The sequence below is a fragment of the Onychomys torridus genome, chromosome 12, assembly GCF_903995425.1.
Source record: "Onychomys torridus chromosome 12, mOncTor1.1, whole genome shotgun sequence".
NCBI classification, from domain to species: Eukaryota; Metazoa; Chordata; class Mammalia; order Rodentia; family Cricetidae; genus Onychomys; species Onychomys torridus.
The window spans coordinates 74,108,812-74,134,334 of record NC_050454.1 but is presented as its reverse complement, the minus strand read 5'-3'; the positions used below and the strand labels follow the sequence as shown (position 1 = coordinate 74,134,334).

Below are 25,523 nucleotides of genomic sequence, written 5' to 3'. Positions count from 1 at the left end.
TTTTCTCCCATTCTTCATATTTTTAATCCTAAGACTCAAGGCTGTTTAGGATAGAAGCTCCTTGATGATATGGCTGTGACTTATGCTACTTTGCTTTCCTGGAGCTGAGAGGGTTGCTAACTCAAGGGATGAGCATGCTGCTGGGCCCTGGTTACCTGCTCACCCACACATAGCACAGGAGCATTGGTAATCAGCTCAACACACACCAGCTTTTTGCAGCTCAGCTGTTAAACCTGAGGCTTTCTACCACCCATACTACATTAAAACAGAGCTCTTGTGTATCTGCTGTTTTAATCTGTGCCTTTGGTGCAACTGGACCAGACTGTGGCTTAGCTTTATTGTCCTGTGGGCTTTCCACCCCTCAGCACCACACAGGGAGGCACATGGATGTAGAACCCCCATCCTAAGGGGTCCTGCAGTGCCACTACTATGCAAATGTCCAGTTTCTGAAATAATCCTGTATCTCTAGATAGAAATACCCCACCTACCCATTTGGTACATCTAGGCAGGCCAGCTGGACAAGGGCTTTGTCACAGACTTATTTTAGTGGCCCTAGAATAATGCTCACATTAAGTGACTGCAAGGTGGCTCAAGAACTCCCTACAGCCTATTCAGAGGCATAACTGTACACCTGTTCCTTCAGTCTGGACACTAAACATATCACACAAGTGTGAGGACAGGGATAGTGGTAACCCAGGCAACATTAACAGGCAACAGTCAGAGAAGCAAGAAGCAGAAAATTGATGGAGATCAGGTCCAGGGGCTTACGCACTGAAGAGCTCAGGGACCACTTAGTATATGTTGAGAAGCTAGGGGTGTTTCTCATACATCCCATGATAACAAGATAGTACAGCCCAGCCATCATTGATGTTCACAGTGACCTCAAAGTCAAAGACCACTCACTGCCATTATCCTGGTGACTCTGGTTTGCTGAGTGTCTGGCATGCCAAAAATTACCAACTACAGCTAAGTATTTCCGTTTAAAACTCTATAGTCTCTCTATATGACCTACACCAAAAAAATAATGTTAACTGTAAAATTTGCCTTTGGGCAATTGTGTTATCAGGCAGTTCACAAGAGTCAAGGTGTGTGTGTGTGTGTGTGTGTGTGTGTGTGTGTGTGTGTGTGTGAGAGAGAGAGAGAGAGAGAGAGAGAGAGAGAGAGAGAGAGAGAGAATGGGGTGCCATATTTTATTGCTTCTAATAATCCATGTTTGTATATTTGCTTATGTCAAAAGAAATTTATAACCCATGTAAGAGTATGAGCAAACCATCTTTACACATGACTCAAGAGCCTCTGGTGTAAAGCAGCAGGCAGGGTGTAGCAGAAAGTCAGGGAACAATGGAGGGGTCCTTGACACCATGGAGACAATGCATCATGGGGCTTTGCTCAGTTCTCATTGTCCCCTAAGGGTTCCATACACCTTGAAGTTGAGATGACCCAGAGGCCATAGGCTTTCATGCTCTCTAATGATGAAAAGCCTCTATTCTTCTACCTTGTTTTCAGTTTTAAATGTCAATGAATTTCAAGATGAAATTCAGTGGCTAGTGGCAAAGGAGAGATCATAAAAGATGAGCTAGATCAGCTCCTTCTCTGTTCTCTAAACTTCTCAGAAAGTGTTTACAGCAATAGAAGATTCCAGTTCTCCTGAAATAATGTCCTAGGAGTCTTCTTCATGTGCCGAGTTAGCAGTGCAGTGGGAGTGTGCCCAGGACCAGTGCAGCACTGGTCCTGCCACCATGGACTCATTCCTCCCCTGCTAACGAGCCGCCACAGATGGCCATCCATGTATGTCTTCCCAGATGACGGCCTGCAAGTTCTCAGGGAAATACTCCACGCTCAGAAGATGACAGAATCTGCATGTTTCCTCTTGGTCCTCTTATCTGTCACTGCACTGCAGAAGAAGGGATTATTGGAGCATTATACAGCCATGTAAAATATGTTGAAAAAGAAAACGTGTTTCTGTTCTGCACAGTATATATCAATAAGAGGTATCAAATCCTCCCAGATCCAATCATTTTCCTACCCACCAAACTTTGTGTTCTATTATATTTTTCAAACTTCAAATCCAATTTGTGCTGCCCATGCATTCTTGGATGTATGGTCTTCCCCTATAGAGTGGTTGACTTACAAGGGGCTGCCCTCTTAAAGAAAACTGACCCTCCCTCTCCCAGCCAGTTGCTAGTAGCTCCTCAGTTAGAAGTGGGACTTTGTGCCCAGCTCCCCTCTATGCTGGGATTTGGTCTGGTTTGAGCTTGGCCAGGTTCTATTCATGCTGTCACAGTTTCCTTGTAGCCATCCAGTGCCTCTGGCTCTTACAGGTTGCCCCTTATTCTGCAAGACCCCTCAGCCATCGGGGAGGGGTAAGGAGTATGTGTTTCGTTTATGGATGAACATTCTGAATTCTCATTCCCTTGTCTTGTGGGCCTCTGTGTTAACCATGTCTACTGCGTAATGAAGCCTTTCTGATGAGGGTGGAAGAGACACAGTAATCTACAGGTGTAATGCTATGTTGTTTAGGGGTCTGTTTCTAGCCTTTTTTCACAAACCCGTGCTTCTCTCTGTTTCAGGATCTAGATTTCTCATCACATCCACGGGAGCCTTGTATATTAAAGATGTACAGAACGAAGATGGGCTGTACAACTACCGCTGCATCACGCGGCACAGATACACGGGGGAGACAAGACAAAGCAACAGCGCCAGACTATTCGTATCAGGTGAGAGCATGCTCTCAGGGCTGCTGCTTTCTTGGTGCTACCCCTCTGTGAGTTCTTGATGTCTTATCCCAAATGGAAGGATTTGTAACTAAGTGGAAAACTGCAGCTTTTGCCTCGACATATTTTATAGGTCATAAGTTTCTTTTAAGCCAGCATCCACATAGCAATACAAACATAAATATTCCAACTCACTTTACAGTTTGGGAGACTGTACCTTCTTTTGACTGAAATGATTTTCAGTTTTGGAAGGCATGTTCTATGCCCTTGTCTTACATATTTATATGTTTTTGTTTTTCATTGAGGGACACTGCCAGCCCCAGCCTGCTTCCAGTCGTACTAGTCACAAAGGCCCTGCTGGGACAAAGCTGTCTAGGGAAGTGTTCTTTTCAGGCCAGCCACCTAAGCTCCTAGAAGCTGCTGTGGACATGGTCCATGGCTACTCTTTAAGTGGGCATCAGAACATAGTGTCAGCCCTACTTTTTTCAGGTACAGGAGTCATGACAGCATAGAGATTTATAGCAAGATCTTAATAAAAGCTTGGAAATCCAGACAGTGTGTAGTATGGTCAGAGTCCCTGCAGAGGCACCTGAGCAGACCATGCATGAAGGTGGGAAGGTGAAGCTCCCATTGCAGTGAGTCACCAGAGTGTCAGAGATGCCAGGAGTGTGGGAGACCTTCCTAGGGTTGAACTGGCCCCAGAAGGAAGTCATGTGTGATGCAGGAGGCCAAGGCTACAGCAGCAGAGTTGTGCAAGACTATTTGAACTCTCACCTTGGATACAGGCCAGAGAACTACAGGATTCAGTGTTTACCATACTAGAGTTTGGAGGAGTTTTTGTCCAGACTTTCCTTGCTAGTCTCTGTTCTTCCCTTTTGAGGTACAATGCTTACAGAGGCTCACAGTGAAGACATTGCCTTCAGTTTCTGGAGAAACACTGAACATTTGAACCATGTTGGGGCTGTGAGACTTAGGGAGACTCTTAAAGTTACTCTAAATTCATCTTGTATTGTGGGATGGCCATGAGCCTCTGAGGTCCAGGAGCAGAATGTTGTAGTTTTCAGAAGTCAACCACAGGCTTGTGTTTTGGAGACTTGTTCTCTGGGAAATGGGAGGGAAACCCTTAAAAGGTGCATCTCGGGGGGCTGAAGTAGGGCACTAAGGTCTCAGGCCTGGCCTTTGCAGTCAGAGCCTGCCTCTGCTTCCAGTCTACTCTCCATTTCTGGTCTGCTGTGGTGTGAGCAGGTGCCACTGTGCCCTCAACAGCTGTGCACCCGAGACTGAAATCCCTCTGTAACCTAAGCCAGGATGAGCCTTGCCCTCTGTTCTGTGCAGTCTAGAATGACTTATGACAGTGGTGCTTTGTGTTTTGAATGGTGCGTTTGATACACAGGTAGCAATCAAAAGTAAAGGAAAAAACAAGAGGTGGGTAGAGAGCAGCAGAAGATAGTAATTAAGCATCAAAGCAGATGCTCACACCTAGCAGGCATGACTAGAGTGGCCTGATGGAGAGCACAGACAAAGGTAATATTAACGCAGGGCTGTATAAACATGCAGCAAAAAGTCTAGTGGGAAGCCCTTTTTGGTTAGTTGGCTCTACCTTCCAATTGAGAGAGTTCTAGGGATAGCAGAATGCCTCCTCTAACAAGGCTTCTGGGGGAAAGAGTAAATAGCAATAGATAAAGATGACATCATTAGATTGGGTACTCACATCATTCAGCAGAAGCCAACCAGGAAAGTTGAGGCATCAGCTGGAGTTGTCATTGAACTTTCTCTCCATGGCCCAGCTTTCTCTCCATGGCCAAGCTTCCCATGTTTGAATTTCTGGCTTCTCATTCCCACTGCAGGCACTTTTATATTATGGGATAAGTAACAGTGACCTGGGTTGGAAGTAGTTTTCCTCTTATCTGTTCTCAGTGGTGCAATGATTTAATCCCCTTGGCTGTTTGCTGTTTTGTCCTTACCACATTGCAGAGCCATGGGCCAGGTTGACTCAGGACAGTAAGACTTGGGAGATACTTGAAATAAATGTGCTGGAATCTGGAACAGGAGAGACTGTGGCTTCTCTCCTAGTGCTCATGGTCCCCTTACTTTCTTCTTTTATTTAGTCTTTCTGGGACTTTTTCATGAGCTTCCTGAGTCCTGTAAGTTTCATGAGCTTCCTGAATCTTGGAAGCATCCCACGTCCCTCCTGAAGAAAATGTTTCAATTCTGAGGTAACAGCTACACAAAACAAGGGATTTGTCCCCTCTTTCCTGTTTACCTTTCTGTCTCTAGGGTCAAACTTTTTGGATGCTTGTCCTAGACTCCAGGTACTTCAAGGCCTAGACATACCATGACCAGGGTGGGAGAGAATGTGTAGTACATGATTTGAATGGGGTTTGTAGCTAAGAGTAAAGAAGGTAGCAGGGTTTCCTTAGGGGCAGAAGGAGGGAAGTAAGTTGTTTTTCAAGATGAGCTGGTTTTGATCATGTCGGGGAAGGATATTGGGGACACAGTACCTTGTCTATTTTTTTAACTGCTGGGTGTCTGGGGTCAGCTGCTTTCTTTTGTCATCTTTGGAAACTGTACACCTACCTGATTTCTTGGAACCTTGAGCCCAGCCAGGGCCTTGGTTGTTAGGAAAGGGGATGATTTCTTTTACCTGTCTTTCTAAGTGAGATGGAATTTCACTACCACTTGATCTGCATCTCCCTGTTGGCTGTTGATAGATACCTGTTGTCACTTGGTATTTCTTCCTTTTGATAAACATATCTTCAGTTTTAAATTAATTATTATTGGGATTTTAAAAATACTTCAAGTGGTTTTTGTTTGTTCATTTTCCTTAGTTCCTTATCTATGCTGAACATTGATTCTTTGTCTGATGTATAGCTGGCAAGTATTTTCTTCTAGATAGAAAGAGTGTGGAGAAACAAGAACTCTCTGCCCTCCTGCTGTGAGAATGTAAATTAGTGCACCTACTACAGAGAACAACATGGGAAGTCTTTGCAAAGCTAAAATCAGATCTGCTGTGTGATACAGCTTTTTTTTGTGTGTGTGTGCATATAGACCCAAAGGAAATGACATTGGCATGTGACAGAGATCCTGGCATGGCTACATTGATCTAGAACTTTCTATACTAGCTTAGATGTGAAATAAGCTTCGGCCATTAACAGATTTAAAAAAAGACAAGGAAAATGTGGTATACACAGTATGGTGTGTTTGAGCTGTGGAGAGAAATGAAACCTCATTATTTGCAGCTCGATGGACAAAAGTGGGGATGTGAAGTGAAGTGAAGTAAAACCAGCCAGGCAGGGAAAGACAAGACCCTTGTGTTCCTGTCCATATGTGACTCTTACAGAACAAAATCAAACTGAACGTAGACTAGTGATTACTAGAAGATGGAAAGAGGCCTGGATTTAATCAATACCAATTGCGTACATGTATTGAAATATTATACCAAATACCCAATATATGTACAGTTAATACTGCTAACCAAAAGTAAATAAGTCTAAAACATATAAAAATGAATAAAGAAATATCATACTAAACCCCTTTATCTTGTGAAATGAATTTTGCTCATTTAACAGCTCTCTTTGCCATTGCTGAGAGGAGCTGTGTGGTGTGTCCCATTATCACAAGATAACCCCTTCTTGGCTGAGCTGACAATTCCCATCAGAGCTTGGTGACTCCGGTATTTTCTACAAAACAAGACTCATCAGTCAGAGCTCTGACAAGGGTTCAGGCTTTTGTAAGTTATGAACAGGATAGATCTGTCTGTCTGTCTGATTTAGAGATCTGTGGCCACAGTGGACAGGAGGTACAGGAATGCCCACGTGTGGTTCTCAGTGGCCACACATACTCCCCATCCTTGGCCTTTGATAGTTTCGTTTTTCTTCTGCAGACCCAGCGAACTCAGCCCCATCCATCCTGGATGGGTTTGACCACCGCAAAGCCATGGCGGGGCAGCGTGTGGAGCTGCCTTGCAAAGCACTTGGGCACCCCGAGCCAGACTACCACTGGCTGAAGGACAACATGCCCCTGGAACTTTCTGGGAGGTTCCAGAAGACAGTGACCGGGCTGCTCATTGAGAACAGCCGTCCCTCAGACTCAGGCAGCTATGTGTGTGAAGTATCCAACCGATACGGCACTGCCAAGGTGATAGGCCGCCTGTACGTGAAACGTAAGTTGGGCAGTTGGAAGGTAACCAGAAAAGGTGGCGGCGCTAGCCGCATGGTCGGTGTCAGACAGAAGTTAATCTTCATCTTTGCCCACAGCTTTCTTCTGACCTTACAGCATTTGACCTACGTCCATGGTACCCGGCCTGGCAGATGGAAAATTGCCCTCATGGTTACACAGCCTGGTTTTGAACTCAGGATTGTCTGATGGCCACGCCTTGAGGTTTTCATGAGGCCACAGAACGGCTGCCTTCCCAAAAAAATACCACCTAGCTGTCATTCACAATGGCCAATTCTAAAACCAGACAAGGGGGAGGGTGGGGTTGGTAGCTCAGTGATGGGAGTCAGGCAAATGGTTTATCTTGGCCTCTTTCTAGAAGTTACTTTAAATTTCTTAAGGGGACTACTATCAGCAGAAATGCAGGTTCTAAATTATGCAGACACTAGACTTGGGCACACTTTCTTTATCTTTCTTTCCTTTTACATTTATTTGTTTTGTGTGTGCTGGGGTAGTACTCATGGACCATAGCTCATGTGTGGATGTCAGAAAACAACCTGTAAGAATTGGTCCTCTCCTTTCATCCTTTGGGTCCTAGAGCTCAAACTTTGATGGTCACGCTTGGCAGCAAGCAGCTTCACCCGAGGAGCCATCTTATTGGCCCTGTGCTCTTGTGTAGAAAATGTTCTTTTCATCTTTTCCAAGGTCCCTCTTCACTCCACCCTGGCCATGGCCTTGAGGAATGTGCAGCAGATGACTGTTGGGAAGCAAGGAGGTGTAGCTGTGGCCTGAACTCTGACCTAGTCAGACATCTTCAAATTTACTAATATGGAAACTAAAATAAAGTGAACTGGCCAACTTTACATGCCCAGAAGGGTGCAACAAAACCACAGCTAGATAAGATGCTCCTTCCTTGACAAAACCCTGCAATTATCTTTAAAATGTATTTTTGAACTGGAGAAATTAAGCTAAGCAGGGTGAACCTCAAGGTTCTCACCCTTAAGATAGAGGTACTGTGTTAACATGGTTGTTTGTTTGTTTGTTTGTTTGTTTGTTTGTTTTTCTTGCCAACCCAGCACCTAAGTATGGGATCAACCATAAGTAGCCCACATGCCTTCATGGTACCTTAGGTGAATGTGTTTAAGTCAGAAATTTGAATGACTACCTGGGACCAGCTGTGCTTTCAGAGTCATCAAGCTCAGGCTAAGGCTGGGTAGTAGTGGAAGAGTATTCCCTCCCTGCTGTCTTTTCCTCTTTGAAGGGCTGTCTCATCTCACTGAAACAATTCAGTCTCAGGCAGCGACCAGAGCTGGGACAATATACTCCAAATGCTCCCCTGCTAATGCAGTTCTCTGTTGTTCTATCCTGAAGTAACTTTGTATCTTAGGGTAGTATCCAGGTCATCTCAGTGAAACTCTGGTCATGTGTCCTATCTTTTGCTTTAGTATATCTTGACGAATCTAAATCCCTTCCTTCAGATTGTTAGATAACCCTTTGTGTCAGAGTGGAAGTGACCTTGCTTATGCTGCACTCTCAGTGTGGACCTAGTCTCTAATCTCAGGCGTCCAAAAGCTCCCATCTTCCCTCCTCTAGCATAAAGCATCATCTCAAGACATGCTCCCCTCCTGTCCTCAGCTCTGACTCCCAGCATTGTCTTGCTTCCTCTCTCTCTCTCTAAAGACATTTACCACTGGCTATGTTTTCAGAGGTGTCGGTGCAAAATTAAAGATTCCTTCTGTGTTGGTTCTTATAATTACAGTCCTCTGCATATCCAGAGAATCCTTGGGACCTTTTCACCATTCTGTCCTTTCTCTGGATGATGGCTCATTCAGCCTGTGGAATGTCACATCTTCCCTCCTGGCTCTCTGATCTTGATGGAAAGCATTCTATTGGGTTCTGGGTCCATAAGTATGGCTGGCTTCTTCTTAAGTGACAGTTAAGTGTAGATATAAGCAAGGTGCTCAGCTGACATTTCAACAGAATGGTGTACAAAGTCAGAATGGAGTCACCACAAACTCTGCTTCCCAAATAGCCCTTCTTGTTAGGAACATCTTCCTCTCTCACTCCCATAGGAAAGGTTTAAGTCTTGTGTCTCCTCAAGGCTTTGTTTCATTGTCCCAGCCAGGCCAAGTCCTGGGCACTGATTCTTCTCAGGTGCAGTCTGAACTGCTATGAGGCTAACTGTAAAATCTATCTCCGCTCCACTTTTATAATGCCTCCTTGATGACTACCTTCCTCCACCCTAGTGTCCAACATCATGTGACCCATCAATTCACCTGAAGATAGTTGATGGTGCCATCTACTTAGTCAACAGTCTTCAGTAACCTTTGTTTATTTGTTTGTAGTGCAGGGGTTTGAACTCAGGCTTTTTCCAATGATCTGTGTTCCCGACTTTGGAACTAAATCTTATTTTTTGAGGCAGGATTTCACTAAATTGATTATATTAGTCTTGAACTTTTCATCTTTCCACAGCCTCTTGAGTATCTGGGATTACATTGTATTACATTATTCCATGGGGTTGGGGCAATAACTCAACACTAGCAGGTCTTATTGAGGCCCTGGGTTTGATTCCAAGCACACATGGCAGCTCACAACCATCAGTAATTTCAGTTCCAGGGGATCTAGTGCCCTTGTCTGGCCTCCAGTGGCACTAGGTATGCATGTGGTACACTGACATTCATGCAGGAAAAATATCCATATGCATTAAAAAAATGTTCCAAAATCTTGAGGCCCCTTTATAAAGTTGGTTCAAATGGCCTTTGCAGTTTGCCTCCCACATTTATGCTTATAAGTTTCTGTTGCATCTAGACCAAATCAGACACTGGTATACCTGTGCTCCATGCTCTAATCTCTGCTGTCCTCATTCTCTGAAACACCCTTTCTGCTCTCTGGGCCAGTTCTCGACATCTGAGGATTTCCTGTGCTGTGCATCTGATATGTCACTCTGCTTGGTTGAAACAAACATTTTATTTGTCAATCCACACACTTTGAGAACTGAAGATTTATACTCTAGAAGGGTGAGACTTTGGGGGAAAAGGTAGATGAGGCTTACTGACTCTATTCACATGTCTTGTGAATTTGGTTAAGACATATCAACCCCTGGAGTAACTCTTTCTTCTCCTGGAAGTGAGGATGACAAAGTTCTGTGGGGACTGCTTATGAGGAGCATCTAGTTGTTTTTGGCACATGCTAATTATACCTTGAGTAGAGCTGCTCATATGTGTATCACCTGTGAATGTAAACCTTGGCACCTGCTAAAATGATGTCTAGATGTTCTTCCCTTCAGGTAGGTTTGTAGAGTTGGTAACAGGAATTTTAAAGATGGGAATTCCATCCTGGTTCCTGTGAGTGAGCCATACATTAAAGCAAAGCACTATGGTCACACATCTAAACCCAGTCCTTTTCTTGGTAGCCATGCGTCACTGGCCCAAATGTGGGAATGGGACAAAGCCACCAGCAGGGTTTATATTTTCATACTCATGAACCTGTTGGTAAGTAGCATACTACATTTCTTAGTATATGTGGGTCAAAACTATCACATGTGCTCTGAGGAAGAAGTGTGCCCACCATTGTGCTATTGGATATATATGAAGAAAGATGCCCAGAAAAAAACAGCACGGAGGGTCTATCCAAGCAAAGCACTGCCCCAAATAACACCGGTGTAGTCCCCCAACATAGCACTAACATGGGAACCCCCAAGTAACTGATGTGGAATCCAAATGAAGTGCTCTGGCAGTTACACCCTGGCCTCAGCAACAGCCCAGTGTGTCATTTAAGCAGTGTCAATACCTGGTGATGTTTTACCTTCTTTCTCTCTCTTATCTAACTCCTCAGAGCCACTGAAAGCAACCATCAGTCCCAGGAAGGTTAAAAGCAGTGTGGGCAGCCAGGTCTCCTTGTCCTGCAGCGTGACAGGAAACGAGGACCAGGAACTTTCCTGGTATCGAAATGGTGAAATCCTCAATCCTGGGAAAAATGTGAGGATCACGGGGCTGAACCACGCAAACCTCATCATGGATCACATGGTCAAGAGTGACGGGGGCGCCTACCAGTGCTTTGTGCGCAACGATAAGCTGTCTGCTCAAGACTATGTCCAGGTGGTCCTTGAAGGTCAGTGTGCAGCATTGGAGGGTGCACTCCAAACAGAATCCAGGGAGCCTGGGATGGGGACAGAGCCATGCAGGCCCACTAATGGGAGAAGACAGGCCACACTACCCGTCTCTCCATCTATTGACTCTGACCTCACTGGATCAGGCAAGGGGGAGAGAGTGTTAGGATAAGGGAGGATGGCACAGTGTTGGATGAGAAGTGTGATCTGGAATTGTATGAATGCTTCCCACTGATGTTTGAAGTTTCTTGCCAAAAGATCAACATTTGAAACTAGAGCCTTGGGTTCTGTTGCCAGTTCATTTCCTAGATAAGTAGTTTCAGTAATACCTTGTTTGGGGGCTGTGGGATGCATAAATAGAATGTTTGTTCAGGGTCTACCTGATAGGTACATTATGGAATGTTTAGGGACATTTATGGCCTCAACTCTCTTGATGCCAATTGTTCCTCCTCCAAGTTGTGACCCCCCCCACACACACACACACACATGAAATGTCTCCAGATATGTACAAATATTCCCTGAGCTGTGGGGCATGGACAGGACTATCCCACACTTAACAAGAAATTAGTGTAAGTAATAACCTCAATTTCAGTAGGATGTTTGTTTGGATGAAAATATGACCTCTGCTTGGTGCCACTGTCTGTAGCCTGGTCAATATGTCCCCAGACTTAGTTGTGAGGAATGTGTAAGGAATTGCCTTGGGGTAGAATAACAGGGGTTCTGTTTGCTTTTTTTAATTGGTTACTGAGTACTTAAATCTTCAAGCTCATCCATCATCCAGGGAATGGAGCTATGACAGGTGACATTTAAGCAAGGCATATATTTATCACCAGATAATTGAAATGGCTCCTGTCTATGTATTTGTGTGTCTTGATGGGAATTGTATCATTAGCTATCATTTAAAATCCATCCATTATCAATTGGTGAAAGTGATGAAATTACTGTTCTATAGCCCAAGGTTAGAATAAGTAAAACCCATTATCCCATGTGAGTAAGTTTAAATCTGTCTGATGCTAAGAGAATAGTTCCATTATTGCACTTTAGCCTCAGCTACTTTGTAAGAAGCGGCAAGCTTATCAATGATGATGCAAACATTACTGCAGATAGTGAGGTTTTTAACGGAGGGGTGAAATGACTTGAAGGCACAGCCCTTGTGTTAAATGCCTGACACCACTTCGCACATAATAATTAAGAGCGAAAAGTAATCAATTTGCATGGAGCTGGAGCTGCTCATCAGGATGCACCCTGGCCCTCCCAGAGTCACTATTTTTAGCTTCTCTGAGAAAGAAAAAGAAGAGATTACCTGTCTAGGTCCCGTTACCTCGGTAACTGTCTCAAGTAACTAAGAAAACCTAAAGAGCATATTGATCACCCACAATGATGTCAAAAACTCCTGTTATCGGAGTGACAGCTAGGCTGATCACAAAGACACTGGAGTCTCACTGGGAAAATAATGTCTGCCTTCATCTTCGCAAGGCCAGTCACTGTAAGAGAAAGCAGGGGGGAGGGGTGCCAAGAACACTCCCCAACTTATTTATCTCAAGTCATTCTCTGTTTAAGATGAGAAGATTCATCTCATTTTCCTCTCTTCTGAGAGGTGGTAGGGCTCGTGTCACAAAAGAAAGAATACATATCTAGAATCTGAGGCACAACTGTGCCTGACCAAGCATCCTCTCGGGCAGCTCCCATGGTTCCCACTAAGAGCAGGATTAACATAAAAATATAATAATCTCAGCATACGGTGGACTCTCCATGACTGTGGGTAGAGTAAACAGTCTAGGAGACTTTGCCAGGAGGCTGAATTCCCTGGAACCTATAACGGTGGGTTTGTGGTTAAACCAGAATAACCGGGAAACACAAGGAAAACAAGAGATAAAGTGGTCCATGCTCTGGAGGTGAAGAAACAGCACCTATAAGGCGAGCTTTCGTGCACATGAAAATGGCATTTGGAAAGGGCAGAGAGCATACAGAGACGTGAGAAAACCCCAGAGTGAACAGAATGATGGACTGGTCACTGGGAGGAAGGGACAGGGACAGATTGACGGCAGCATCAACTCGACTTTGAGGATACCTCAAGTCCAGGGGAGCAGAAACTAGAAGCAAAGCCAAGTACCCAAGTCTGCAGAGCTAAGAAGGGCGGGCACCTCCACGGGGGAGTGGAGCAGGTGGTACGGGAAGAAAGATACAGAAGAAAACCCCACATCTTCACGTAGTCACCTCAGAAAACTTGGCTGGCACATGGACTGCAGTGTGGATGGGAATCTAATTCTACAACTCAAAGACACTAGAGATAGTCAAAAGAAAACAACACTGATTCACAAAACAAAACCAAAGCAGACAACAGAAAGACTTAGGGATACCCATAATTAGGATTAGTGAACAAAGTACATAATTAATTGAAATATATTTGATGACTTAAAGCAAAACATAAAGTCTGTAAAGAATGAACATGTAAGAAAAACCAGCACTTTGGAGGCTGAGGCAGGAAAGTCATGAGTTTGGAGTCATCTTGGCTACATAGTGAGACCTTATTAAATATATATATGTTTAATAATTTAAATAAATATATATAATAGATTATATATATATATATATATTTATATATATATATATACACAATGAATTTCATGTTGACATGGGAAAGTAGGGATCTCATAGTGGGAAGTTGATCTACAGTGTAAATGTAAGAGGCTGAAAGACTAAAAACTGCACAAGCTTGGAAAAATAACCAAGCTGCTGGACTCCTCCCACTAGTCCAGAAGCCTCACTATGGAGCATGGTAGCTGTGATCTTGAGATGTGTCCACACGTGGGTGGTCAATTTAATTTCACAAGGATACAGATATGCAACCGATAAAGGAAATATTTGCAACAGCCATGTGCATATATAAATGTGAATAAACAACTCAACCAACATCTAGAACTTACATAAAATTAATTTGATATATATTTTAACTTGAATGTATAATATTAAACCATAAATGTGTTAAAAGAATACAGAACTGTTCCTAATTTAGAGACAGCACACAGAAATGCAAAAGACAAAAGTATAAAGGGGACCACCTGGGAGAGACTATTTTAGACTCACACACTACCAGGTATTCTGTACATTGAATGTTTGTCTAACAGATACCATTGTGTAATTTGTAAAGGACACCTGATGAATAGATCCTTTAAAATTAACAAATCTCTACTTGTATTCCTTATATAATTTAGAAGTCAGGGCTGGAAAGATGGCTCAGATGTTCAGAGCACTGACTGCTCTTGTAGAGGACCCAGGCTCCCAGCACCCACATGGTGATTCACCACAGCCTATAACCCCAGTTCCTGAGGACCTGCCACTTTCTTCTAGCCTCTGAGGACACTGTACACATGTGATATACATATATGCAAGTAGGAAAATATTCATATACATGAAATAGAATAAAAAACCTAAAAAACTTAATCTAAATAAATTCTTTTTAAACCATCTACAGGCCGGGCAGTGGTGGCTCACACCTTTAATCCCAGCACTTGGGACTCACAGGCAAGCAGATCTCTGTGAGTTCAAGGCCAGTCTGGTCTACAGAGTGAGTTCCAGGATAGGCTACCCAGAGAAACCCTGTCTTGAAAAAACATAACAAAATAAAATAAAATCTGCAAATCCAAAACTGAAAGTCAGTCTGATAGCCAAACTAGTGGAAATACATGAACTGTGAACCAGTGGCTGAGGAGGCCCCATGGAACTAGGCCCTCTGGATAAGTGGGACAGTTGATTAGCTTGAACTGTTTGGGAGGCCCCCAGGCAGTGGAGCCGGTACCTGTCCTTGGTGCATGGGCTGGCTTTTTGGAGCCTGGGCCCTATGCTGGGATACTTTGCTCAGCCTTGGTGTAGGGAGGAGGGGACTGGACCTGCCTAGGCTGAGTCTACCAGGGGACTGACTACCCAGGGGAGATTTTGCCTTGGAGGAGGTGGGGATGAGGGGTGGATTGAGGGGGAGAGTTGGGGGGGGAGGAGGGAGAATGGGGGAATCCGTGGCTGTTTTGTGAAATTAAGTTAATTATAAAATAAAAATATTTTGAAAAAAATGAGTAGAAAATTTGAGTGACACTCCTCAAAAAACACAAAAATGCTAAAAAAAAAAAAAAAAAAAGAATCCCATAATCCCATAATTTTGGCTAGCAAACATGAATTCCTAGGTTCAATCTCCAGGTTCAAACACAACCAATCAGTCCACCAAACAACCCAAAATGTCCCTATGCTATCTATGTATGGCAGAAATGGACAAGTACTTAAATATGAGGAAATATAAGACAAACTCAATATTTGTAACTGACATCAGAAATATTCTTCTAAATTTTTCAAGTCAAGAAATGAAACATGGGGCTAGAAAGATGGCTCAGAGGTTAAGAACACTGGCTGTTCTTCCAGCAGTCCTGAGTTCAATCCCAGCAACCACATGGTGGCTCACAACCATCTGTAATGAGATCTGGCGCTCTCTTCTGGCTTGTAGGGGTACATGCAAACAGAACACTGTATACATAATAAATAAATAAATCTTTTTTTAAAAGATTATTTATAAAAAAGAAATGAAACATTCCAGAGTATTCTAGATTCCAGGGAATTAAAGAGACATAGATGTAAATATAATATGTAATGCTGATGGTACTGGGAAAGAATTTTTTTTTAACATTTCAAAGTTCTTTTCTCATCACCAAACATAGAAGTAAAATGTCTGCATCCCGAGGGTGCTAGGCTACCAACTAGCACATAGGAGAAACATTTGTCTGAGGGCTTCCTCCAGCCACGAACACTTGAGCTGGAATGAAGAAGTAAGGATTCAGGAACCCCTGTGCGGAGAAATGAAATGTGTAAGAGAATAAGGCTAAGAGCATTTCTCCCAGTATCTTTATTTTTTTATTCTAAACTATGGGCAAGCTCTATAAACATTGAGAGGATAATAGAGAAAGCAGCTTTGGGGTGTGCAGAATCCTCATCTGTGGCTTCAGTTGGGCATATGAATGTTTTGAACTTCAGTTTGGGATCTCTCTTCATTTATCTCATTCTGGTAAGGCCATCAGGAAAGAGATGTTACCTCCCAGGCACTCTTTCCTTGGAAACTGGCTTTTCCCTGCAGCAGGACCCATTGGGAAGGTGCTGACCAACCACTCATCCCAAGCAATAAACAATGAACTTGGCAGCAGTTTACAGTGAGTGTGCGCCACTTCCTTTCTCATTTTGTCTCCCTGCAGATGGAACTCCCAAAATCATTTCTGCCTTTAGCGAGAAAGTGGTGAGCCCTGCAGAGCCGGTGTCCCTCGTGTGCAATGTGAAGGGAACACCTTTGCCCACGGTCACCTGGACCCTGGACGATGACCCCATCCTCAAAGGCAGTGGCCACCGCATCAGCCAAATGATCACATCTGAGGGGAACGTGGTCAGCTACCTGAACATCTCCAGCTCCCAAGTCCGGGACGGAGGTGTCTACCGCTGCACCGCCAACAACTCGGCCGGAGTCGTCCTGTACCAGGCTCGAATAAACGTAAGAGGTGCTTGTCAAATCAGCTCCTCGAACAAACACACACAACTCATTGTAGCGGGGAACGGGGTGCTGCATGCTCTGGGCTGAGCCTTGCAATGTGCGATGGAGGAGTCATCCTTCCTTCTCCATGCCCTCTCCTCCCTACTCAGGAATGGCGCTGATGGGCCGGTGTTGAAAATGGCATTTTGGTCTCTGTAGTCAGCTTGTCTACTTTCTGTCCTCTTACACCTATCCACTTGATCCTTCCTTTCCTGGTTTATGCTCTGCATGCCCTTTTCTCTTTCCTTTTCTTCTGTCTCATGACATCCATGGTAAGCCTTCACATCCACAGTACCTAACTCACATCCGTAGCGGCGGCATAACCTCCATCTTCATTATCCACCTGACAGAGTCAATTAGTGGCTGTCAGCATTTTGAGCAGAAGAGCATGGCGGTGCAGTGTAGACTAGTTACTTTTTATTAGTTAAACTGCCTTTTATCTTGTAATTCAAAATATTTTCATAGAAGTAGCTGATGAGAAGATTCCAGCATTCATTGACTCATTTGAGAGAAGTAAAGGAGGAAAAACATTTTTAGCAGAAAATGCCAAAATGCCGAGAAACTGAGACAAAAAGGGGTGTACTTACATAAAAATAATTGGTTTTCACCAAAGGAAAAGTGTACCCATTTCCTTCCGTGAGATGTGCCCTTAAATTATTTTCAAGAGTTTCCTTGTGTCTCTCCAGGGCCTGCAAGCATCAGACCAATGAAAAACATCACTGCGATAGCTGGACGGGACACATACATTCACTGCCGTGTGATTGGCTATCCATATTACTCCATCAAGTGGTACAAGAACGCTAATCTGCTTCCTTTCAACCACCGCCAGGTGGCCTTTGAGAACAACGGGACTCTGAAACTCTCAGATGTGCAGAAAGAAGTTGATGAGGGGGAATATACCTGTAATGTGCTGGTACAGCCACAACTCTCCACAAGCCAGAGTGTCCACGTGACAGTGAAAGGTAACCCTGTCCCCTACCTGTCCCACACAGCTCGCCCTAAGCCTGGCCTTGTGAAGAGACTAGCTCTTAGGATGGGGCCATCTCAGAATCTGAGTAGAGCTAGGTAGCCATGAAGACTGATAGATGAAGGTGTGTTTAACAGTTGTCTATATGATCCTGGATCCTCACAGGACTTGAACTTGATGCCAATTTCCCTGAAGGTGAATTTGTGGCTTTGACATTTCCGGAAGACAGGTTATTGACTGGGCCTTCTAGTTTTCTATCAGATCATTTTTAGAACATGTGTCTTTCTTCCTCTGAAGACATCATCAGCAAGCTCTTTAAATCCCCATGGCAAAAGATTTTTTTATGGTGGACAAGTCACTCATCTTGAGTGGGCAAAAAGAGAAGGACCAAGCATTGGTATGGCTCATATGAGGACCCCATGGCTAACAGCTCCCCGACAGTCTTTGCAACTAAATTAGCCATTACATCATGTCATATACTGTCCTGGCTTTCAACAGTCAGGAGAGTCTCTGCAGTTTCTGCAATACAAAATCCTCTGCCCACAAGCAGAAGTGTCAGGTCCACCAAGGGCACACAGCAAGTGCTTGGAGTGGGGGGTTCCTTTTCTTCCCGCTGAACAGGAAGTGAAGGTTTTACATCAATGTAAATACTTTACATGCAACACACCATGAAGAAGGTTCTGATGTGTTTTAAAACAGCTTGCATATGGTGTGAGCACCCTCCAGCCAACTGAGCTGCCTCCCTGAGCTGTCAGAATTCTCCCAGGGTGCGAGGAACTGTCTTTTAGTATCTTAGTAACAAAGATGCATAAATTTGACATGGATATCCCCAACCTCCTTTTCTTCAAAACATATCAGATTTACTTTTATTCTTAGGAACATCTATAAACACATGTACTCACACAAAATGATCCTTCATTATAAAAATATGTCATATGTTGTATATTAGACACTTGTAATATTTTGAATCTTTCTTAAATTGTTTCATACCTTAATTTTTCCTAAAATAATTATAAATCCTTGATAAAACAGAGTATCACTTGATGAAAGCAAGGTCCTCTTCTGTGCTACGCAGTCTTTCATCACTTATGAAGCATCTGGCCATGCTGGGTACCAGCTCTGAGCACTGCATGCAATAGTGACTGAGAACATGAGCTTTTCTTCAAGAAGCTCTTCTCTTCCAGAGAGGCAGTCATCAGACAAATACAAAAGATAAAAACATAAGCCATAGAACACCTGAATGTGTGCATGACGGTGCAGAAAATTAAATCACAGCAGTAGTATAAGGGTATGTTGCCATGGAGACATGGGAGCCACATCACTGAGTGTTTTCACTTTGCTTTCTTAAGGGACATCACAGCCTCAGATGAGGGTTTCACCCACACATCATCTCCTGATTGGCTCAACATTTGCAGATGACTGGCTCACTGAGATGTGAGGCTCTTTTGAATATTAACACAAAATATCACATTATTAATATCGCATGATCTCATAGGCATTGGAACTTGAGGTTTGTTATTTGCGACATCATCAACTGTGATTCTAGGAGTTGACAACCTCCCGCCTCTCTCTTCCAAAAGAGTCTGCCAAATATACAAGTCTGCATGGCAATCATTTTAGGGGACCATTCGAGGCAGAAAACAGTTGGAATCTCATGAGCAAAGCAGCTAGTTGTTTGAACTCACACAGGACACAGTACTTTCCTTACAGATGACTGTCCTCTCATGCTGCTTAGAACTCTGGACATTTTTCCATCAAGCAATCAAATAAAACCATCTGAGACCCAGAAATAAAACCCCCTGGAGTACATGGTGGGAGACCCTTGATGGTCACGGCTGTGTCGCAGTGCCACTGCCATAGTTGATGCTGAGGCTGCAGTGTCTCAGCTACTACACTGTGACGGCAACAGTGCAAAAGCCCACACAGAGGCAGGCAGGTGACATCTCAGCATTATAATGAAAAAGGCTTTTTTCTTCTTGTGAACCCCGTCACATGTGCAGATTTCCCAGGAACCACTAAACTATATTTGAAAATATTTAAAATAGCTTAAAATGTAGCAAGCTAAGAATTACCCCTTCTTATGGTTAAATTCTAATGAACAGTTATAATGAAGGACACAACAAATGAACTTGTGTCTGCCCTTCCCATTCGTCTTTGTCTGCTAGCAAGATTGTTCCTTCAAGAGCACCTGATGGAAACATGATCATTTAGATATAAATTGGTATAAATATTTTAGTACTAAATTTTGGAGATGACACAAATTTAAGTAAGGACCAATTGAATAATTAACTTTTAGTCTTAAAGCTTGCTGTACCATCATAAATTGATATGCTAATGTAAATCCTGTTAATTGTCATAAACCAACTCAAAATATCTTATGCCCAAAAGAATAATATACCTGGTCTTATAACCAATGTGCATGATTTCAGAAAAGTATTTAGCCAAGCAGTTTTGTGTTTAGGGGTTTCTATAAAGCATATATAATGCAGTACAAAATTTCAATTCCAGTGTGAGGATATCCAGAGGAAACTGTTATCACATGCTACATTTCCATACAGTGCCCTTTTGGGCAGTGACTATTGGCAGGCAGACATGGCTAGATTTTCAAATTTGCAGTGTTTAAGGATGTGGTCATTGAAGGGTCTTGAAGAGAGTGAAGTGCTGGAGTGCAGGTGTGTGCAGCTGTATAATCACTGAGTATAGACAGAACAAAGGTCGAGGATGCTCCTGACAGGCTAGAGAAGGCAGAGCAGCCACCCTCATTGCAGAAGATGAAGAACTTAATGGGCCCATGCCCAATGGTAGAAGGCCACTTCATAGGGGATATGGTAGGTCAGGATTTGGTGTGTAAGGAGCTGGGCTTCTTCTCTGAATTGGGAAGAACTTGACAATGATTTTGGACAGAGAAGTCAAAAACACTGAATTGGATTTAGAACAGGCAAGGACATTTGTGAGTTCAGGGCTGAGGACAGAAGAGGCCATACAGTGCAAAGGCTGAGTCATGGGGAGGAGGCAGCAGTGTGGACCAGGAACATGTATTTGAGGTGGATGATAGATTCAAATTCTGCATGGTCCCTGGTGAATCCAATGTCAGCACGACAGAATGAAAGACACAAGGTAACTTTTTAGTGTGAAAAGTGGGAGAAAAAAGGCCTTCCATCTACAGAATAAGCAAAGGATTTGGGGAAAACAGTCTGAGAGAAGAAATTAGACCAGTTGCAAATGTGCTGAGGTTGAAACATTTCACAAATGCGTACATTAAGTAGGGAGGAATAGTCAGTAGAGTCTCCCCAATTGTTGGTTACTCATCTTCAGATCAGCAAACTGATCATTGAAAACCAAGGGTTGGGGAGATGTCACAAGTGTGAGGACCTGAGTTTGATCTCCAGAGCCCACATTAAAAAAATAAATCAGCCATGATGTATATTTGTAATCCTAGCACTGACTATTGAGACAGAGACAGGAGGGTTACTGAGGTTTGCTGGCCAGTCAGCCTAGCTAAATCAGTGAACTGCATGACAGACTATCTCATCAAATAAAGTGGGGAGCAAAAGAGGAAGATATTGGATGTTGACCTTGAGCCTTTACACACACACACACACACACACACACACACACACACACACACACACACTTGAAAATATTTTAGAAATTTCCCAATAGCAAATCTTATGCTTACTAAGCCTTCTGTCCAAGTCTCATGTGAATGCTGTGTGTGCACACCTCACAGTAGCTTTACACCTTGTCCCAGGTGCCATCTCTTTGTAGAACTTTCTTGTCATTTTTCCTTAAACAATAATATATGGCAACTACTCCTTTACTTGGGTATCACAGGTTATCTAGAAATGATTGAGAGTCTACAGAAGATATAAGCTGGCTATAAGCCAGTATGAGACCATTTCACAGAGGAGACTTCAGCTCTCTCAGAGAGACAGCTGTGAGCGGATTCAGGAATCCAGCATGCAGACTGAAATGCATCAGCCAGTAGACAATGTGTGTTGCTGTAGCCAGGGTGTGACAAGATAAGCCATCCCTCATGCAGGCTGACAATCTGATCAGCCCCTTGGTCAGATTCACATGAAGACCTGTCTGTCAACCATATGAAGTCAAAGTCTAATAATGACTGTTATTGATAATAACAATAATAATAATAAATTGACCCTTTTAAATCCCCTACATCAGTGTGTTCTCCTCAACCTTCTTAGGGAAAGTACCGGATCCCAAATTAAAATGTTACACTTATGATTTATAGTTGGAATTCCTGACACTGTTAAATGAAGGAATAGAAGGGTAAAGCTAGACAAGTCTGCAGAGATGCTTCATCTAGATTGAGTCATGATTCCAGCTTTTCATCTGTTGCTCCTTTATGATCCCTACTGTACTAGGACCCACCTTCCTCAGAGAAGCCTCTCCTTAAGACTAGATATTTAATATCTATGGACTCTCATGTTCATTACAACCAGAAAAAATAGAGCTCTCTCCTAACTATTCCCTGTGATTGGCACCTGAAGAGGTCACTCTGCTGATATCCCGGGCTGTGGGGCTTCCTCAGTGGCCACTAAAAAAGGAAACACCTCAATAGGCCACACCCTTCCACCACCCTAAAGAACTGGGAAGAAGCTTGAGTTTCCAAATAAGAGGGGAACAAATGCAGCAGGTGTGGGAGATATTACAAGATCTTGAGAGGGACAGGTAGGGACTTCAGAATGTTTGTTTATGTCACTCACTAAAAGCTGCCCAATAAGAAAAGCCCTTGCACAGGGCAATCTCTTAGAAAATAAACTGTACTGTAGAGTCAGATTTTGTTTGGAATGCCAGCTCCCCAGTAAATCAAACTTAGATTAACCTGTAATAAACTACATTCTGCTATGTGGCCCATTACCTTCTCTCCATACTGTATATCCGACTTGCTCCATGTCCACTGGTGAATCCCATCTCTCTTCCTCCCTTCATTCTTATCTCTTTCTAGAATTCCTACCTATTCTCTCCTGCATAACTTTTGGCTGTTCAGCTATTTTATTAAACTAATCAGAAGGTGCCTTGGCAGAGATACATCTTCAGTGTACAAAAAGATTATACCACAACATTTCCCTCTTTTTATCTAAATGAAAAGGAAAAGTTTTAACTCTAACACAGTAAAACTATATATGTACAATAAGAAAAATTATCAGGTAGGAATTATATTCACAATGTCCAGTCTATTTGTATTTGGCAACTTTGGAGAAAGTTGTTGATTCCAAAGTTTTATACCTAAACCATTTTCTATTAGAACTTGTAATACCAGCCTAAAAAATATTGTTTTAGACCTTAAAATATTTTCTTAGATAAACAACTCAAGCTTTTATGTCTCTCAACCTTTATAAACTTTACATCTCTTTTGTGAGTCTTTTTTTAATTTGGTACAGAGAAAATTGTAAAACTAGAACTGTCTAGTCTTCAACCCCCATGAAAGACCCAAGAAGGATAAAATATTACCTGAGTAAACATAAAGTGCAGAACAAATGACTTCCAAAACTATAGAAATGACAGAGACAGCTGCTGCCTGGACAGTCACCCAGGTTCCTCTGCTACGTTGGAGCATCATCTTTGGCCTACAGGCCTAGAATATTCGACAGACTTTTCTGTAAAACAGGAATTTTGAAGGACTGGCCTATCTTGTCTTGGCAAAGATTGGTAATTGTAGATGTAACAGTCTTATTAAATAAGAAACACCGAGCCAAATGCAGAGTTAAAAACCCAAGAGGTCAGAGCAGTAGCTAAGAGCTGATACTAAAAACCCTTGTCTTCTTTTGTGTCCTGCTTGTCCAATTTGGACAGCATACTGTCAGCAGTAAAGGCAAGAGTAATTTCTTGCCCAGTGGCTAGTTTTGCCACAAAGAAAGCAAACTCCATATGAAGTTTCTCTAATGCCCATCATCTTCTCTTAAGTAGATTGGTGCTGCCAGGAGCAGACCTATCTCACTGTCTTAAAAAGCCTTATGTTATTAAAACATTTTAAATACTGTACTCTGTAGGTCTTTAAAGTGTTCGAAGACCATCTATCTATCTAAAATATATCTGTTTGACCTAGAAAACCTACCTAACATCACTACAAGTCTGATTGTTATAGATGACTAACTACTAACCTGCATTTCTTAGTTATCCTAAACAGTTTGTAATAGTAGCTTTCAAGGACTGCAACTTTACATTTTAAAATAAAATGTATAGATACAATACATTAAACAAGAGTTTACATATATATAAACACATATACAGTATGTTATAACAAAAATAACCTCAAATTTTTATCAATATACAAAAATCCATACCAATGTAAAATATTTAAGACTAGTAGTTGCTTTTTAGTGTAAAAGTAGATTCAATAATCTACCCTTTTATCCTATCATTCCTATATCCCCCATTTTTCTTTTTTTTTAGTAGATAAGAGATAAGAAGGATAGAGGAAAGAAAAAGAAAGAAAGAGAGACCTTAATCCAAGCTCTTTTATTTAGTTTCCTCCCTGATCATGACCAATAGCAACTTGCAACTAACCCCCCCTAAACAATTACAAACATCTGTCACCCACTGAATGACCAAAAACCACCCACCCCACATCTTGGGAATGTAGGCATTGTGTTCTTAAAATTACTTCCTGTTGTCTGGGGGTGATGGCATCTTTGGGGCCCTGAAAAAATTGGGATAATGATCAGGTCCCAGGACATCTAGCTATATCATTTGTTGTCCAAGCTCTGTGTGATGGGAAAGTTCGGGGATTAACTGAAGTCCTGGCTAGAGTAGTCTGTGAGGTGGACCATCTCAGCTAGCAGCTTTGGAGTTGTTCTGGATTCAGATATTTGAGGAAACTGTAGCAGAGGCATTCTGAGAGGCTGATTCACATGGGCTGCTTGTCTTTATTGGTGTCTGGTCCTTTTTTTTTCTGAAAACACACAAACTTTTAAAAGTAATATACATATATTCATTAACACAAGTATGGAATGTGTGGTATACAAAAGTCATCTAAAGATGATTCTCTGTTCTATGTTTGAGCAAGTAAAAGGCATCTGTCAATTTTATAAGTCTGGACTGTATAACTAAACTGTAATAAAAATCTCCATCCATGCCATATGAAAGAATGACATGTAAAAATAAGTCATGACAACTCTGTAGCCAACAAGATTTATCATGTCTCACCAAGTCTCAGCTGTTTCCATAGTAGAGGGATCAGCATATATGTCACCTGTCTTGTACTTTTTCTTGATTTCCTCCTTCATACCTGCAGCCAATATTTTCATGATGTCTCCCTCTGTCAAATTTGATTTTTTTATTAATTTTGAAGGAATCCAAAACATTTTGTTTCCTGTGGAAAGAAAGGCATAAGCTCTCCCTCAATGCAACACACTCCCTGACTTCCATTCTGGAGTTAAGACATCTTTAAAATATAAAGGCTGGTTTAATTCAGCAGTTTTTCCTACAATCTAATGTCTCTATGTAGCTGTCATTTTCTTGCTCATTAGCATTTAAAAATTTAAAGCCAATAAAACATTATATAGGATCCAGATACCTTGTGTATTTCCCATCTTTACATAGCTTATTCTTTTTATATTAATTTACTCTTTCTTTAAAGATTATATTTTATTATTTTTAAACTATTTTTCTATGACTGTCTATACTAATTTTCTTTTCTTTCTTTAGCATCTAAGCACATTTTCAAGCATACTGTGCCTATTCAGAGGTTTGCTTGGTCTGGAACTGGCTTTCTGTGGTGCCTGTAGCCTTCTCTGACCATGTGAGTCAAACCTTAAATGGCCAGGTTACCCGCCACAAAGCTCTGCTTAGCACATGGCACAGGCAGCTGGCTCCATTCCCCTCAGATCAGTCCAACAGGGTACCTCACTGGTTCTGGGCTGCAGCTGCTGTTTGCCTTTCCATGACAGCCTAGCCTCATGCCTGTTGGCATTGATTGGGAACTGTACCTATTCACCCCAGCTCTGAGAAGTCGCTGCATTGGGCACCATTGTAGTCAAACTTTCTTTAGACCAC

At 42.5% G+C, this 25,523-nt stretch overlaps 1 protein-coding gene across 3 annotated transcripts in view; it reads left to right on the top strand.

Annotated features, from left to right (window-relative positions):
• The window catches only part of Dscam (DS cell adhesion molecule), a 625,088-nt gene that overhangs the window by 345,173 nt on the left and 254,392 nt on the right, over positions 1–25,523 (top strand). For all 3 annotated transcript variants that reach the window (XM_036203115.1, XM_036203114.1, XM_036203116.1), the window contains exons 4-8: positions 2,571–2,717; positions 6,598–6,876; positions 10,704–10,979; positions 16,209–16,505; positions 17,224–17,499. In XM_036203115.1, the coding sequence (XP_036059008.1) occupies positions 2,571–2,717; positions 6,598–6,876; positions 10,704–10,979; positions 16,209–16,505; positions 17,224–17,499 (1,275 nt within the window). The remainder of the gene's footprint in view (positions 1–2,570; positions 2,718–6,597; positions 6,877–10,703; positions 10,980–16,208; positions 16,506–17,223; positions 17,500–25,523) is intronic.